Consider the following 16,591-nt stretch of genomic DNA (forward strand, 5'->3'; position numbering starts at 1 on the left):
TGACCTTCTCTGGGACAGAAGTGTCCTTTCAGCTCTAAAGAGTGTCCTTCACGATCATTAAAGGAAATGCAGTGAATCCTAGCTATCTTCTGCCCCACTGGAGCCCTTTTCTTGGTCTGCCTTCCCCAGCAAGTGAAGTACCAGACAAACGTCTCCTGTACCATTCAGGCTGCGCTCTCAGCTTCACCTACTCCATCGTCTCCTTCTTGTCTCACTCATCCTCCCAAACGTGGTCTTTGCTCACCCTATTAAGACTTCCTCCTACCAAACACTATTGATGTTTTTCCATTTGGGTACTTCTCTCAGCGTTGTCCCTATCTCCTTTCTTCAGGTGCGATAGGTTAATTTAGTTTCCAGGTTCCTGTTAACCTTTCCTGTGCCTTTTCAGGGCTGATGGGCTCTATCACAGGATACCTCTCGCTGCGTGCTTGTACAGCACCTTGCGTAATGAATCCTGACCTCAAGCTTTTCAAAAACTTTATCAGGAATTTAAGCTTCTTGTCAAACCCAACAGAAAACCATCCTGCTGTATGTTTGCTAAAGAATACGTGGGAAAGAAAGAACATGCAGAGCTGACCTGTCCTCATGGCTCTTGGCACCATCCTGCGGTTCCCCTCCATCCTGTGCATTTAACCCTCAGCTGCAGTCATGTACCTCAAAAGCCTACCTGAATCAACACAGTCTGATTTTTTAATCTGAGCATATCACGGTTTAACCAATAATTTTTTGTGTTTGCCTACTACTTGTTACTTAATCTGTAAAATACAGTTGGAGGCGGGGGGGCCGGGAAATCCAGCCCATAAAACCTGTTGGTGTAAAGATAAGCACTTTATTTAATATCCAATTAAATGTGGTCACCGGAGAAATCACAGCTTATGCAACTTTATCAGAAGAAAGATTAATCTATTTCAGGCTTAACCCAAAATGTCATAAAAGAACTCATGAATTTAGATAGGAATCCACTTATTATCCAAAGACATTTTCCTATTGAGTAAGAACAGCCTGAATTGCTGCCTATATTTATACTTGGTTCAATCAAATTTCTGTACTCAGTAGCTGTCATTGATTTTTAGGACAATTATCAAACAAAAATGATGAACAAACTGAAGGAACATTATAGAGTCTTTTTCAACTCCATGGTAATCATTAGAAAATGCACAGCCTGCTCATTGATAATGGTTTAAGAGCTCACAGGGTGACATCATCACATCTAAAAGACAGTCACACCCAGAAGGCAGATGATTTTTTTTTTAAATAGCAATGCAATTTGCCATTTTAAAGTTAATTGTATTTTGCTTAGTGTTTCAAACCATACAGACTGCACTGAAGTTACTTTGTTCATATTATGTGATCATGCCCAAACCCATTATTTTCAAATAAGGAAGCAAATAGTTGAACTTATTTATTTAAATTAAGCAGACTTTCTTGCCGGTCTAGAAACTGATACTTTTCAGTTCATTAGCTGAATTTCCCACAGGGCCTGCAAAGGTGCTTCTCATTTCTATACTGTTTGATTTGTCTAGCTGATTTATTATTTTTTTTAAAGTATTCTATATTGAAATTATTGAAAAATAACTATTTCATTTCATCTTTCCACATTTGTTAGTATATTTAGCAGGATGCACATTTCATGGATAGTGCAGAGAACCTGTTTTTTAAAAGAGGTGAACAGGTGTATCTGTAGAAGCAGAAGAGAAGACGCTGGCTGCTGGGGCACAGCACTCTTGATTTCTGACTGCTGGGTCAACTTAAGACAAAGGGTTCAAGTGCAATGGCTAAAAAATCAATGTTAAGCAGTGATGTTCAATGCCCTACTTAGAATGAGTTCCGTAATTCAGTCCCATTCCACTGAGTGCAAAAGTACCTGTCTATAGTCAGTGCATAAAAAGTACCATTTTAAAAAGCTACAAGAGTATAACTCACACCTGATTACAGAATGTTTGCTGAACTGTATTTCCCCCTCTAAGCTGTAAATTACAGTGTATTTCAGAAAGATGGACCCAATTTCTTGCTGAAGTGCAATTCAAATTGGGTCCATCTTTTTGAAACGTCCTGTATTTTGCAGTGCTCTACAAATATAGAGCTCGTTTGCAAAGTTTGGCCTGGATGTCAATTTGGTACAAATGTTGCAAACAATTTGGAGGATCGTTTATGTGAACAGCACCTTCCTGTCATTGAGTGAGAAACGTAAACTTCAAGGAAGAGGTAGTGGATGTCTCTTAGCAGACCAGCCTATGCTCTGAATACACAAAAATTGAGTCTAAGGAAAGGAGCAGCTTTACTTTGAGATCCAAGCTCATAGACAAGAATATGGGAGCAGAAAATGCAATCCACTGAGTTCCAAGAGAAATAAATTAAGCCTACGTTTGGGTCTATTTGAAGACAGACAAGAACCCAGCCTGGGCACCGCACCCAGGCGGTGAAGAGCTGAGAAGGTGGGAATTGCTCCTGGCCTGGTCCACGGCTGCCCCCGCTGTCCCCCGATGCCAGCAGCAGCTCTGGGAGGTGACAGACCACCACCTCAGCCCTACCTGCTCTGCAGGGAGCTGACAGCCCCCCCATGCGCGAGCTCGCTGAGCTACAAAGGCTTCGCTCAGCAAAGCTCCACTGTGAAGTGGCAGCAGCAGGATTTGCTCCTCTGTTGAACCTTCAAAGATTTGTGGCAGATACTTTTTAGTTGAACTTCCTCTGTGTCAGCTCTTCATCCCGCGATCTTTATATAGCAGCAATTAGCATATCTGAGAAATCCCCGTTCGGTATGTTTTATGGTCTCTTCTCTGTGCATTGAGATAGTTCTGTAAGTTATGTGCAGGGATATGCCATAATTCCTAATGTACAACTGTCAGGAAATCGCTCACGTAGATTTATTCACTGAAGAGTTGGTGAGGAAACGGATTCTGAACAGGGAGCTAGAAACTTTAATTACAAGAGAGAAAAAATGACTCAGGCGCCTCAGACTGGTCAAGAATCTCCTTTGATGCTCTAAAGATGTGTCCTGAAGTTAACAGATTAATGCAGCATAGCATTTCTGAATTCAAATGCCACCTTCTGACACTGATTGTTATTCTGTATTACTATTGCTGATTTTCTTCAAAGTAATAACGATGTCAAAAAACAACCACAAGTATTACATCTCTATTTCTGGAACAAAACAAAGAAAGATTGAAGAAAAAAGACCATCTTCCCTCAAGCAATATCTTCCTGACCAAAGGAAGTTCATACAATGTAGAAAAGAAATATTCCCCCTGTCAAACCCTGATCTTGCTACCACTGAATGCAATGGTAAAACTCTTATTAATTTTTAGTGCAGCATGTGGATCGAATAACTCAGATGGAAGTGGTAAACCGTAAGTGACATAATCACTCAGAAACTGTCTCTGCCTCAAGTGACCTAAGTGATAGGAAGAAATACAGTAAGAAACTTCAATTCAGAGTTGAGCAAGAGGCCTTTACTTATGCTTCTATGTTAACTTCCATTTCCAGGACAAAGTTATGGAAGAGTTTCATGAGCTGCTCTACTACACAGCAAGCTGAAGCACAAGCATCAGAACACAGAACTGGGGGTTCAGCCTCTTCAGTTTTTCTCTCTGCTTTGACATCACCATTCTGTTCTCTATCCCAGCCTCATTTTGTCCTCTATCCCGCATCACTTTGCAGCTGGTCCCTCTGCCCAGACCACCAGAAAACGGGTCCAAGGCAAGAACGCCTGGTCTGCAGCATAGCTGCTGGTGGCACCATTGAGAACTGCGTCCCCATCCACCTGCACCTCAGCTAACACCTCTCTAACCAGATTTAATATATTCTTTTCAGAGCTGTCATTAATGCTTACAAAGAGCTTTGAAACCCCGGAGTGGAAGATATTACAGTAGTAAAAGACATCATGTTTTTCATTTATTGATGAGAATGCAACCAGGTATTATCAGAAGCTATAAACCCTCTGAGTCAGGGGAAAGAAACAAACAAAAAGACCTGCTGTGTTTCAGAAGAGGTCAGCTCTGTGTAGAGGCTGTTCACAGACATTCAGCACACCCTATGTGAGCATGAGGTTTCGCCCCTTCCACCTCCCACAGAAGCTATGTTTACACCCAAGCTCAGCTTTGTGCATATTGCTGTACTGCTTACGCGGAGAGATGGATAATACATTTTCCTCCCAAGACAGCAATATCACATCTGCGAAGAAGATGATGGCCGCTGTCTAAATTTTTGTCCTCATGGGAGAGGACAAGCTTCTTTAGAAATGACTACAATTGTGCAGTTCGATTCCTTGTCAGGGGTGTCCTCTGGACGTAGGCCCAATTCCTAGGTGGGAGCAGGAACTGCAGGGGAAGGAAGGTGCTCCCAAAGGCTTCCTCATGGCAACACGCTACAGCAAAAAACCTAAAGTTTTGGTGCCTGCCCAGTCATCTCTAAGCTACTGAAATATCTTGCATGCAGACTTTATCATAAATTACGACTGCTGCTTATGGGATTTTTCAAAGTGTCCATCTCACATTGCACTTGGTTCTCCCATGAGGACAAAAATGTAGACCGTGACTAACCCCTTCTTTTCGGTGGGTTTCTCAAAGCATAATTTCATTCTTTTCTCTTGAGGCTCCCATGTAATTATTTTCTCAGACTTCTCCACTCTTGGGGGGCCCAGCTCATTCTTATGTCCTCTCTCCTCTGTATGTTTAACTTTTCCTACATGTTAAACATTCATGTTTTCATGCAAGAAAGACTTTTGTTATCTGCTTACAGTATTTTTCAAACTGTCCTTCTCACATTGCATTTGGTCCTCTATCCCATGCCTTTTTCTAGGCAACATCCTTCCTCTCTGGACTGCTACTCCCATGAAATCAGAAATTACCCAGCTAATATGTTTTCTTGTATCAGGTGTCCTGGAGATTGTAATTAAAAATGGAGAAGGCCTCTAAGAAAATAATGCGCAACTGCCAAATCATGGTCATTCCATATACTTTGTATTAATATTGGTTTTGACCACATTTGCAATCAATAGTCTCATAGCTGTCTTCCCCTTTTCTACTTCAGGTCTAGAAGTTGCAGCAGTCACATAAAGCTGTACCTGCCACTGCATCTGAATGCAGTTGTACAACTAGCTCTAAATAAATGCAAAATTTGATTAACAATACATTATGCTGCTGGTATTTGAATAGTAATAATATCTTGCATGTGCAAAAAAAAAATCATCTTCAACATCTCATTTCAAAATAGTTACAAAGCAGAGAGAGTTTTAAATCCCATCCCTCCTTAAACGTGTGTTAGTGATAAGAGTTAACATGAAATACTCTTGTTTTTTCTCTCCTTCTAGCTACACAGGCTTCCCTTATGGCTATTTGCAGTAAATGCAGAGGAATAAGAGTTGCAATTTTTGGTTCTGAAAGAAAATGTTGGATCTCAATATTCCTGACCCTGCGGCTCACTGGCCTGAATGCTTTTTGTGTATTTATCTTTTGAATAAAACGTGGTGTAAAGTCACCTCACACTGAGCCTCCAGCCCTGAGAGAAATGTGCTGGTGGGGAGGGAAGAGAGTGAGGAATCTCTGAGGGAATTTGGGAAAGGAAATGCTTATCCTAAACCATGAAAGAAGCAGCCTCAGCCTTTCTGGCAATGTGGGTATCAACTCGTGAAGTAAAAGTGCACCATATTTCACAACATGCAATCGTTATATATAAAATACAATTAAGAGATTTGGAACTACATGAATATGTAATGTACACATATCTTTACAGATGCATTTTTCTCCAGACAGGCCGGTGCCTGCTTTAATTTGGAAGCTATCCATTTTCATACAAAGTTAACCAAGAGTGACAGGAAATCAGACGCCTACGTTATTTATCTTTTCTGAACTTAAAAAAAAAAAAGCCTTCTGCTAATTACTTTTCTAGGAAGCTATTTTGTGATACCACAAGGATAGATCTTCCATATTCAGAAGTGCTACGGAAATGACAACTTCACGATGGGCAGGGTGAATAAAGCGTGTTACACGCAGATATTTAAGGGTATATTTGTCTTCATTTACTGTAAGTGAATATGTGACCAACAATAATGAATTTAACTGCTTCTAGCCTGGCTGCATGCATCTACAACAATTACTGGAGGTCTGACCTCTTTAACCTTACACATCAAGTGGCACATACACATTATTTATTTAGCTGGAATTAACAGTGATCTGTGAAGCTCGCTGTATTTTCCTTTGGTTCTCTTGCTCATCAGTCATAACTGACCCCCGTGAGTATGTTCAGTGGTGACAGTTTCACGTCACTCTGATTTATGAAAGACTGGGGAAACTACAGAACAAAGCAGTAAAATATTTTTAATGGCTATTAAAAAAAAAAAAAAATCCGAAACCACCTTTACATCCCACATGATCCTTCGCGGATTGCTGTGAAGACAAAGAGCAGACAGAAGAGCTCTACCCTGCCATGATTATTGGAAAGGAGAATGTGAGCTGGCATTAATAACTGTGCTGCAGGAGCAACGAGGGCTTGGACTCCACACCTGACAGCACACTGATACAGCACTCCAGTGTTGTGCCACATAAGGTCTGAGAAGCAGAGCGCATCTAAGCATTTCACTGGTAATCTGAAATCCACAGCGAGCCCACCCTAGCTCTGTCCGTCCTCTAACCCTTTCTAAGCACTCCTTTGTTTAAGGAGCCATGAAGCAGATGGGGAGGAGGTGCTCGGGACAGCTTCTTGTGCTTGCAGGAGATCTGTGCTGCGGCGCAGGGCTCCTGCAGCCACATCCAGAAAAGAACTTCTTTCTCCTGCTGCTGAATGCCTTTACGGGCGGGGAGCAACCCACATTAATGGGTCCGAAGGTGGAAAAGTGATTAGCAATGCCATGTATCTTCTGAGGCGCGTTGCACAAAGCATGTCTATTAGACTACTTTGTTTGTGGTAGGGAGGATTTTTATTACATCCAGTTACCATCATCATAAGCACTACAATGGATTCAAAATAATCAGACAAAATGTGCAATTAAAAACTGTTTTTTGTAGTTCTAGAAATCTTATTTCCTTCATCAATAATTTTAGTGCTTACCAAAAGGAACTAAAGAAGCAATTATACAGGGTTGTGGACATTTTTATGGATTCACTTTTGTTTCAACTCCAGAGCTGGTTCATAAACCAAACCATCCACTCTGAGGGAAAAAAAAAAAGGCAAGACAAATACATTTTTCTCACAATGAACCATATTCTTATATTCATTGAGCTCTCATCCCAAAAGCAGTTACTTTTCCAAGTTTAGAAAACATAGAAAGACCAGTTTTATAAAAGACAGGATCTGACGAGAAGCCCGAATGAGCTGCTCAAAGTAATTTTTCAACAATTAGAAAAAAATAACCTCAGGGAAAATATGCAGAAAGGCAGGTGCATACAATCACAAGTTTACAACCAGTTTCAAGAGGTTTTTCTCTGATGATAGTCACCCTACCAGTGAAAAACCATGAGGAACAACAAGTGATTCACCATAGCAATGAACGCATAGCACATACCATATGGTAATCAGTCCATATAGAAAACTTCAGGCTCTATGCAAATAATTTGTTTTCAAAAACCTATAGATAAGTTTAGCTAGTGCTTTCCCAGAAAAAGATTTTGGTATTTAAATCAAAAGGGGAAATAAAGTTGTTTAACTGAGGGTAGAGACAGTAAAACTAGGGAGCTCTAAAAGTCAACTAAAGGTTTTTAAACAGCATTTTCCTTCTACAAGAGTTGCCATGCAAGAATAACCAGAGAGATTAGGCCCAACGAAACTGCCCAGACACACAGTGTCTGTGTGTCTCAGCCACTGTAGAGAGGCAGAGGCTTGTGTCACTATCTGAAAACTATACTGAAAATCCATCTTTGCGCATTGTGGTCTCTGCTGTGCCTGTTAAGAGTGTTTCAAACACCACTCTGTCCAGTTAATACACTTTTTCTTGGCAGTCCTAGTCTGTTGAACCCTCCTACATAAAACCAGGCAGCTATACACAGCCCTCCCACAGGCACACTCGAAGGTCCTGAATAACCTACGATTAGCAGGGATCTTTGCAACACACTGCTCCTGTTGTCCAGTTCTTCCTGTTTAACGTGGGAAAACATGCTTTGTTTGTGGGGAAGGTCAGCAGTACCATTAGAGCGATGAATTGAGCTGTGTCTTCTTGTAAACGCAGCTTGCTAACTCATTCCCATGAACATCTGGGAAAGAAAACATCTACTACTGGCTCATACTCACAGTACTTACAGTACTCGAGTGCTGTGATTGCTAACTGGCTTTCCAAGCACTGCAATTCTTCAATAAAGTTAATAAGTATTAAAGGAGTATCAACACACTTAATTCTGCACTTCCTTCTCCAGCCTCTTTGGGCGCATCCTAGAACGGTGCTGGAAGAAGTCTGGACCTTGTTGCTAATGCATTTCAGCTCCTCCCTCCCTTTTTATTTAAAAGCATCTTCAACTGCTCTTCTGTTTTCATTTCTGCCTTTCTGGGACAGAACTGAACACTCTGGGATGCAGAGAAGAAAATCCTGGATTCTGCTCCTAGTCCTGCAGCAGTTCAGCAGGCTCCATTGGAACAAAGGGAAGGTGGCATTGTGCCTTTGGGGACAAGCACTTACTCAGATCTCCTCTAAAACCTTTTTCTTTCTTATGAGACACGGTCTCCCCTCTGCTTTCCTGTAGATCCAGATATGTGGTGTTTCCAGCACGCACTGATCACAACACTCTTCTCAATTTGGTCTACACTGGAGCTTTTGTTGGTGAATGAGATTTAGCTGCACTTATTCTTTCACATGTGAACTTCCACCATCAGTTTTAAACTGGAATGGAACTACTTATTATATGTGCTATGCATCAAAGTTGTCCTGGTTTTCAATAAATTACTGACATTGAGTATATATTTGGGAGGGGTTTTTTCAGGAGTACAGAGAAGGGGAGGAAAGAGTTATGGTGGGTTTTTTTTTCTTTCCATTAATATATGTGGATAGAACTGATAGGCGAGAAAAAGAGTGCAGATTTAAAGAACACTTGCTAGCGCATGTGCCAGATGCTGATAGCTATATATAGCCACTCCGGTGAGGATGACTGCAGAGAGTATCTTAGCCAGGCAAATAGAAATTTGCCCAAGTAAGGCCAGGGCAGGAAAAAAAAAGATTCAGCATTTAATCTATTGTACATTACTTCCGCTGCAGAAGAAGTTGTGTAAGTACTCCGTGAAGTGGAATAAGAACATGCCCTCATGATGACCTTATCTACATTTCCCATAAATGTGTTCCCAAATTTAACAGAACCAAATCTATCCTTTTTACCATTAGACTGTTAGTCATTCTTGAATAGAACCTCGATTTCCTTGCTTCATAACCCTTAGAGAAGTAAGCAAAGGACAACAGATAAGGCTTCTTCAATGTAATAAAAAAGCAGCATGCAGCCTATAAGATGAAATTAAAAAAAAGAACTCAGATATAAAGAATACAATTTGCCAACTTAGGCTTTTCTTATTGTCTCACTCATAACAATATTTTGCAAAAGAGAGGCACTTGATATTCCTGCCTCTTTTCCTCTATACCCTGATATCACATTTCTCTTCCCTTCTATCCAGTACAGTAGGTTTTTACCTACAGCAATATAATTTCTAAGTAGTTCAAAATGTGAAATAGCAGTACTTGAGATGATGAGCTATCATTCTACAGAGCAGTATGATAATTTTGGAAAGACCAGGAGGTTGGGTATGGGTTCTAATTAACACTGATGAACCTGGCTTCTAAAGATTGAATTCCCGAAAGACTAACTGCTGCCTTTCTACACACAGGTCTATCCAAGTTATTCTCATTAAAACAATTAAAAAAAATTATAGGCCTCAGTCTGTGTCAAGATATTGAAGGCTTTCCAAAACTGATTAAAAATATTAAATGAGGTATTGAACTATATTAAAAATCAACCTTTTTCATGTATTGAAAAGAAATGGTCTATAATTTGTATTCAAGTGATTTTATTTCCAGTGAATAATAATTGTACTGCAGCCAACTTTGTGCCCTGTTTCTCTGAAAACCTCAAGGGATGTACAGAAGAGGATTTTGTATCCTACTGAAGACACACACTTTGCGTGACATTGCTTCTTATTGTTCAGTTCTTACAAGAAGGCTTAACTTTATTTTGTGTTTATTTTTCTACTGATGGTTCCTTCAAACAGGTAAACATAAATGAAAGTGCATAGGTATTAGATACACTGATAGACTCTGGAAAGTATTATAAGCTAAATATGAGTGCATGGAAGCAGAGGACTCAACTCAAATGAGTTAGAAAGTAGACTTGCAAATCAGGCGATTTATAATAATATTAATATATCCTTATTTTCTGTTTTTCTCTGTGAAACTTGAAGCTGCCTATAGCCACGTGATGTTTAAAATGAAACTGAAATGTCACACAGAAGTACTTAACACTTCATGTCCCCCTTAAAAGAACATCTCTTCTCCAGGAGTTGGGGAAATGGTCATTTCTTACCATTCACTTCTCTACTTTGTCAGGCTGGGTAGCTTCTCCTCTTCTGCCTGCCCCAAATCTTTCCTCATTTGAGTCTCATCTTTTACCTCACATCTACACCCTGCACTCAGATCCTGCTTCTCTTACTTGCATCTTTTTCCCCTCACAGCCTCCTGCAGTTCAGTTTCAAGTTCAGTTAAGCAGCTGCAGAACTTGCCTAGGCCAAGCTGAAAAGCACAGATTTTGGGCCACGATATCACTATGAAGACATTTTAAGAGCTGAAAGTTGAGAGAAAAAAGCGTCATTGCAAAATTAGGTCTGCAGACAGAAAGCAAAGGCTATAAGAGTATTCCAGAGGGTGGTGATGAATAGCACAAGGTCCTGTTGGAGGCCAGTCACTAGTGGTGTAGTCCCACAGTTAATACTGGGGCAAATACGGTTCAACATCTTCATTAATGACCTGGATGATGGGGCAGAGTGCACCCTCAGCAAGTTTGGAGATGAGACAAAACTGGGAGGAGGGGGTGGTACACCAGAGGATCATGCTGCCATCCAGAGAGATCTCAAAAGCCTGGAAAAATCACCTGACAGGAACCTCAAGATGTTCAACAAAGGAAAATGTAAAATCCTGAATACGGGGAGGAATAATCCCAGCAGCAGCACAGGCTGGGGACTGACTGGCTGGAAATCAGCTCTGCAGAGAAGGACCTGAGGGTCCTGGTGGGCATCAAACTGATCATGAGCTTCACGGTGTTGCCTGCATGAAGCCCGCAGAGCACACTAACTGCTTTACCTAGCCCATCTCAGTCACACAACTTTTATTTTATCACACATCAAACTTCATTCCACCACCTGCACTCCCGATACCCTATCCCAATTTCTCTGGCCCTCTCCTGCTTCCCATATTTTCATGGCTGCTTTTAAGCAGTTTTCTGCCACTCTCATTTCCATTTCCATCTAACTTTCCATACGCTGTTCTAGCCTACCTGCCAGCCTGCTTTCCCTCGTGATCATCCTATATGGCATCTCTACTCTTCTGGCCATCCCATGGTCAGTAGGGATACAAGATCTTTCCTGGTCATCACCTTTAGCCCACCCTGAACAAGAGAAGCCTCACTTTGCCTGCGAAAGGACCATGACAGCTTTTGTGCTGAGAGCAACTCAAAACTTCTTAATAGGGGATGGCGCACATTTGATGCAAAGGAGAACTTTTATGAGTTTGAAAGCAAAAATGTAAAAAATGTGTGGAAATTCTTACAAAACTGTACTAGGAGATGTATGATACAAATAACAAGAATGGAAAAACATTTTGAAATAAAAAGAAGTATGACTGAGAAGTAAAGGGAGGGTGGGTTGAGCAACACTGATCGAAAAAGCTTTCCGTTTTGGTCAATATTTTTCCATGTAGTGATACCAGTGGGTTACCAATTTAATCTTGTGCAACTTGGGATGAAAAATGTTAGAACAAAGGAAATGCCAGGATAAAGGAAAAAAAAAGCTCGGCACTCTTATCACCAGGATTCTCAGCCCTCCAACATGACATCTAAACACTGTCTTGCACTACCTCAAGTTTCAAACCTCAACAACACCTATAGTACCTACTATTTTATTCTGTATAGTATGTCCATCATACTTTATAATCACTTATCCCTTTTTTTTTTTTTTAGCCTACCAGGCAATGTTTTTTGTCCACCTCCTTCAACTTCAGCTAAATGTTTATATTACACTATTAAATATTTTTTTTCAGAAATACTGCATCCCACAAAATCTGTGAGAAGTTGGTGAACACTTTAGCAGCTACCCCTGCAGCCCACTCTCTCCTACTGTCATCAGCATCTAAGCAAGTTAAAGAAATCTCAAATACGTCTATATGTCTAGAGACTGCAGTATAAATTTACCCTTATGCATCAGCATAGATTACATACAACAAATGAAAGCTTTCTTTCCAGAGGTTGGCGAATTTGGAATGCAAATGGTAAACCCTGAATTTCAGAGCAACAAATGATTGCCTATCACAACTCCTTTCCAAACGAGTCCTTAGAGTATTGCATACATGTATGGGGGGGAAATTTGAAAGATCCAGACAATTGCCACAGGCATCTTTAATTCTAACACCACTTCCCACTCACAGATAGAAGCATAAGTCTGAAAGAGGTAATAATAGCTAAATGGATATTAGTATCTGCCATTACCTGATCTATCTGCACAATTAAAGCAGTTCATGAATGCTAAATTTGCTTCTCAAATCCAGCTTAAGAGCCTAAAACAACTTGTTTTCAGGAACAACATATCACCTCTGTGTTGTTTGGAACTGATGGAACTTTAACTTAGAGAAAAAACACATGGGTATAATGCTTAAAGTGCTGAGACAAGTAATTGCTTCCAGAGAGATTTCTTTCCCAAATGGAACCAAAGGGGGAATACAACAGTCGACTCCATTTCTGAAAAACAGGTATTAAGAGGCCAGAGAATTCCACCAAAAATTAGATTTTTCCTCTCCTTTAACAATGCCAGAAACAAAAATGTTAAAACTAAAAACGTCTCAGGACACACCACAGCTGTCAAATAAGAGTAAACAATCACTATCTCTGCTCTGAGAAAGACACAGTGATTCAGCCAAATAGAGTTGTTTAGTCTTATAAATACTATAAATTGTTTAGGTCATGGGAGCTCTACCAATTTGCACAAGAGGATGATGTGATCATCTTTGTATTGACATATAGGCCCCTGAGTACACCCAAGAAAAAAAAAAATGACCCTTCATTCTGCCAAAACCAACAATTTCCTTCCCATCCAAAAAGCTCTAAAAGAAAATCACAGACTATGCAAGTAATAAAGCAAGGTGTCCTACTGGCATAAATGGAATGTGAAATTAGTATAAAATAAGTCTAAGCAGAAATATTTCTTATCTGCTGCTGATAACAGAAATGGTATCTAGAAGCTTTTTCAGATGTTCTCATACTTGTAGCATGGCTGATTTTCTACAGATGGTGATTCTTTAGAAAGGAAACCTCAATCTTAGAAATTGTTTTGAAACGGATAGAGACACCATGAAGTAAAAGAAGAGTCTCATTGCTATATTCTTATCTATTTCACAGATTTCATATTGTTTAAGTAATTTATTTAGATTGTGAAACTACTTTGACATCATTGAGGATGGCAGAACTACTTCTGATCACAAGCACTTCATTTAATCATTGCCAAAGAGAAAGAAGTCAAAAATATATGAACAGTTAGAAGTAATACACCCACCTAGCAAAAACAAAAAAAACTCCAGACATTATCTGTGGACACTCAGGAAAAAAAGTCACTGAAATAATGTACACTACTAGAAGACATGCCAGTGTAGGAAGTTATGGTCCTGAAGACAGTGAGCATTTTACTGTTGAAATATCTTTGCATTACTCTGAGGCTTCTATTTGCAATACACTATGTCAATGTTAAAAAAAATTGACATGCAAAATAATATGTTAAAAATGTCTAAACAGACAGATGCGATTTGCAGTTCTAGGGCACCATACATCCAAAGGGTTATGTCATGAAAAGCATAAAACCACTTACCTCTTCTTGCTTAGGAATGCTGAACTTGGCTATCTTTGACTTGGTTCTGGCCGAATCAGGCTTGTTAGAAGGCACTCCCCTATACGACTTGGTCGTCTCTGCTGGTAACTTCAGCTTTGGAGACTCATCAGGAGCCTGGTCTTGACCGTCCATTGGCCTGACATAAGCTGTTGGTTTCTGCTGAACCAGACAGGGCTTCGAAGCAAGAGAGGGCGGGAAGTTTTGGACGCAGTGCCCACCACTGTGCTTTGCTGGCCTCTCTTGTGCTTGACCTCCTCCTTCCGAGCTACAATTGAGCTTTGCTGGCTGCTGCACTCTGTTGACGTTGTCTCCTAACGTGTTCCTCAGTGAGCTTTGCTGGGCAGCGTTGGAGGAGGAAGAAGAGGAGGTGGGACTCGATGCATAGTGTTTTAGTTTCTCCAGACTGGATTTTTGGTTCGCCAGCTTGAAGTCACCCTTGTGTGACTCCAGCGACCGGTGCCCGTGCTTGCTCGCTCTCTGCTGGCCATCTGAAGCAGCATTATGCCCGGCCTTCTGCCAACCCATCGTGGTGCTTTTGCTCTGCTGGGCAGGTAGGGCTGCTGGTGTGGAAGATGTAGTGCTGGAAATGGGAGGAGGAGGCACTGGTCTCGAGTCTGCAATATGATGTTCATCAGGCTTGGGGAGAGATGTCTGAGGAACCCCAGGTTTTGGAACCCCGACAAGGTGGCTCTGGTTTGATCGGTCAGTTAACAAGTCTTTCATTTCATCATAGTTGCCCAGTGTATTCTGGATGCGATTCGAGAGTTCATCCCCTTTGTTAGTCTGCAAAACAAAAATCAAGTGTGCTGCAACAAGCAACATAAGAAAAACAAAATTCTCTGCATGCTTCTGCTGAAATCCTTGCTGAAGTAGCACTGCCCTATTCAGCAGCAGCGTTGAGGGATGAAATAGAAAATCCTTATTGTCTCTGAAGACACTTGTCAACATCTTAAATCTACCCTGAACTGGAAAAGCTATAAAGGGCCTTAGAGTATATAAAAAAAGAAATCTATCACTGGTATCATGCTGTAGTTAAAGTATATTACCTGGAAACTAGAAAATTTATTATTGCAACTACACAGAATGGTTTAGATTAAATCTGACCATGATAAAACTTTTCCTATAGCGCAGTGCAAGCTCTACTTCAGCCAGGAATGAAAACACTGCATTCCCAATTTCCTTTGCTGCCTGCCGAAGTTTTCACATGGCATCTGGGAAGCTACACAACATCCAGTGTAAGCACTGAATGAATTCACCAGTCTAAGCCAAGCAAACGTTCTGAGGTGCCTTGAAAACAGCTTGTGGGACAATGGGAAAACTACAGATTATTATGTCCCTTCTTTGAAAATACTCTGACAGGATGCTCACTCCAGGGCACCCTCCTCTTCAAGAAAAAAAGAAAAAAGAGGTGAACAGAATTCTTCACATTGCTCAGTGCTTGCTGTGTGCAACAAGAGGGAACACAGCCATCCTCCTTCCCTCCCCTTTAAGATTAACCATTGTCTTTAAAACCATCCGTTTACTTCCTGACTGAAAAGGCAGAAGCTCCACAAAGAAATAAACCAAGCAAATAAAACATATTGGAAAACATTGAAAACTCTTGCTTCAAAAAGCCACTGTAAGCAAAAGAGTGTATCATTAGCATTTACATAGCAGAGATTTTTCTGAACCCTGCCAAGATTCAGGCATCTGATGTTCTTTGCTTTACGTTTTCAGAGGAAGACAGTAATGAGTCAGTTGTGTTCTCCTTTCTCCCTTCCAGACATGGGGTCTGGATGGAAAAACTCCTATTGACTTCAGAAGGCCAAGCTTTTATCTCAAGACTCTCTGATTTAGTGGAAAACAGAAAGGAGAAAGAAGGGAGTAAAGGGAATGGAGAAGACTCCCTTAAAGTTATATAAAAAATACAAAAGATGTAGCAGCAATATCAGTTACTCTGGAAAACTGGAGGTATTTTTCTTTCTAAGCCTTTAAATAAAATCCAGTCGCTCAAACAAATATGTAAAGGAAACTGCTCAAGTTCAGAATTTTTTTAAGGTTTCCTATTAAAAAAACTGAATCCAAGCAAAAATGCCTTGTAAATGAGTGCAGTGATTGCCACATGGTAACTTTCAGAGGATTACCGTGGAAGCATTCCCAAGTCAGAAAGTAGAGGCAGTCCTGTCCTGCTTGAAAATTTTCCTCTCAAATTTCAAGAACACTACCTTATAACTACGTAAAATACTTTACAGTTAGCTTTCTGAGAATGCATTGTTAACACAGTTTAATATATATCAATAATATATATTGAAGGGCACTGGGAATGGAAAAACTCAAAAGTGTTGCATCTGAAACATTGCTTTGCAAACTTGGAATAAGATGGCTTAACCACTATAGCCTCATCTTCTCACTGTGTATGCGGCTGTTGCTGTCACAAGGACAATAACCTGCCATGAAAAGAAACATGAAGCATTAATTCAGAGACAGCAAGTGGCTTTAAAAAGGGTGTTCCTTCACTTCACAGGAATCACATTGATGTCCTAAAGAAGAAACTATTAACGAGGCT

The 16,591-nt window shown here is 40.4% G+C and overlaps 1 protein-coding gene across 1 annotated transcript in view; it reads right to left on the minus strand.

Annotated features, from left to right (window-relative positions):
- Positions 1 to 16,591, minus strand: part of AFF3 (ALF transcription elongation factor 3) — a gene marked incomplete at its 3' end in the record, with an annotated part of 327,228 nt that overhangs the window by 258,605 nt on the left and 52,032 nt on the right. Inside the window, exon 3 of the mRNA XM_082057341.1 lies at positions 14,026 to 14,829. Within this exon, the coding sequence (XP_081913467.1) occupies positions 14,026 to 14,829 (804 nt within the window). The remainder of the gene's footprint in view (positions 1 to 14,025; positions 14,830 to 16,591) is intronic.

Source organism: Streptopelia decaocto (assembly GCF_964273445.1).
Source record: "Streptopelia decaocto genome assembly, chromosome: 1".
Lineage (NCBI taxonomy): Eukaryota > Metazoa > Chordata > Aves > Columbiformes > Columbidae > Streptopelia > Streptopelia decaocto.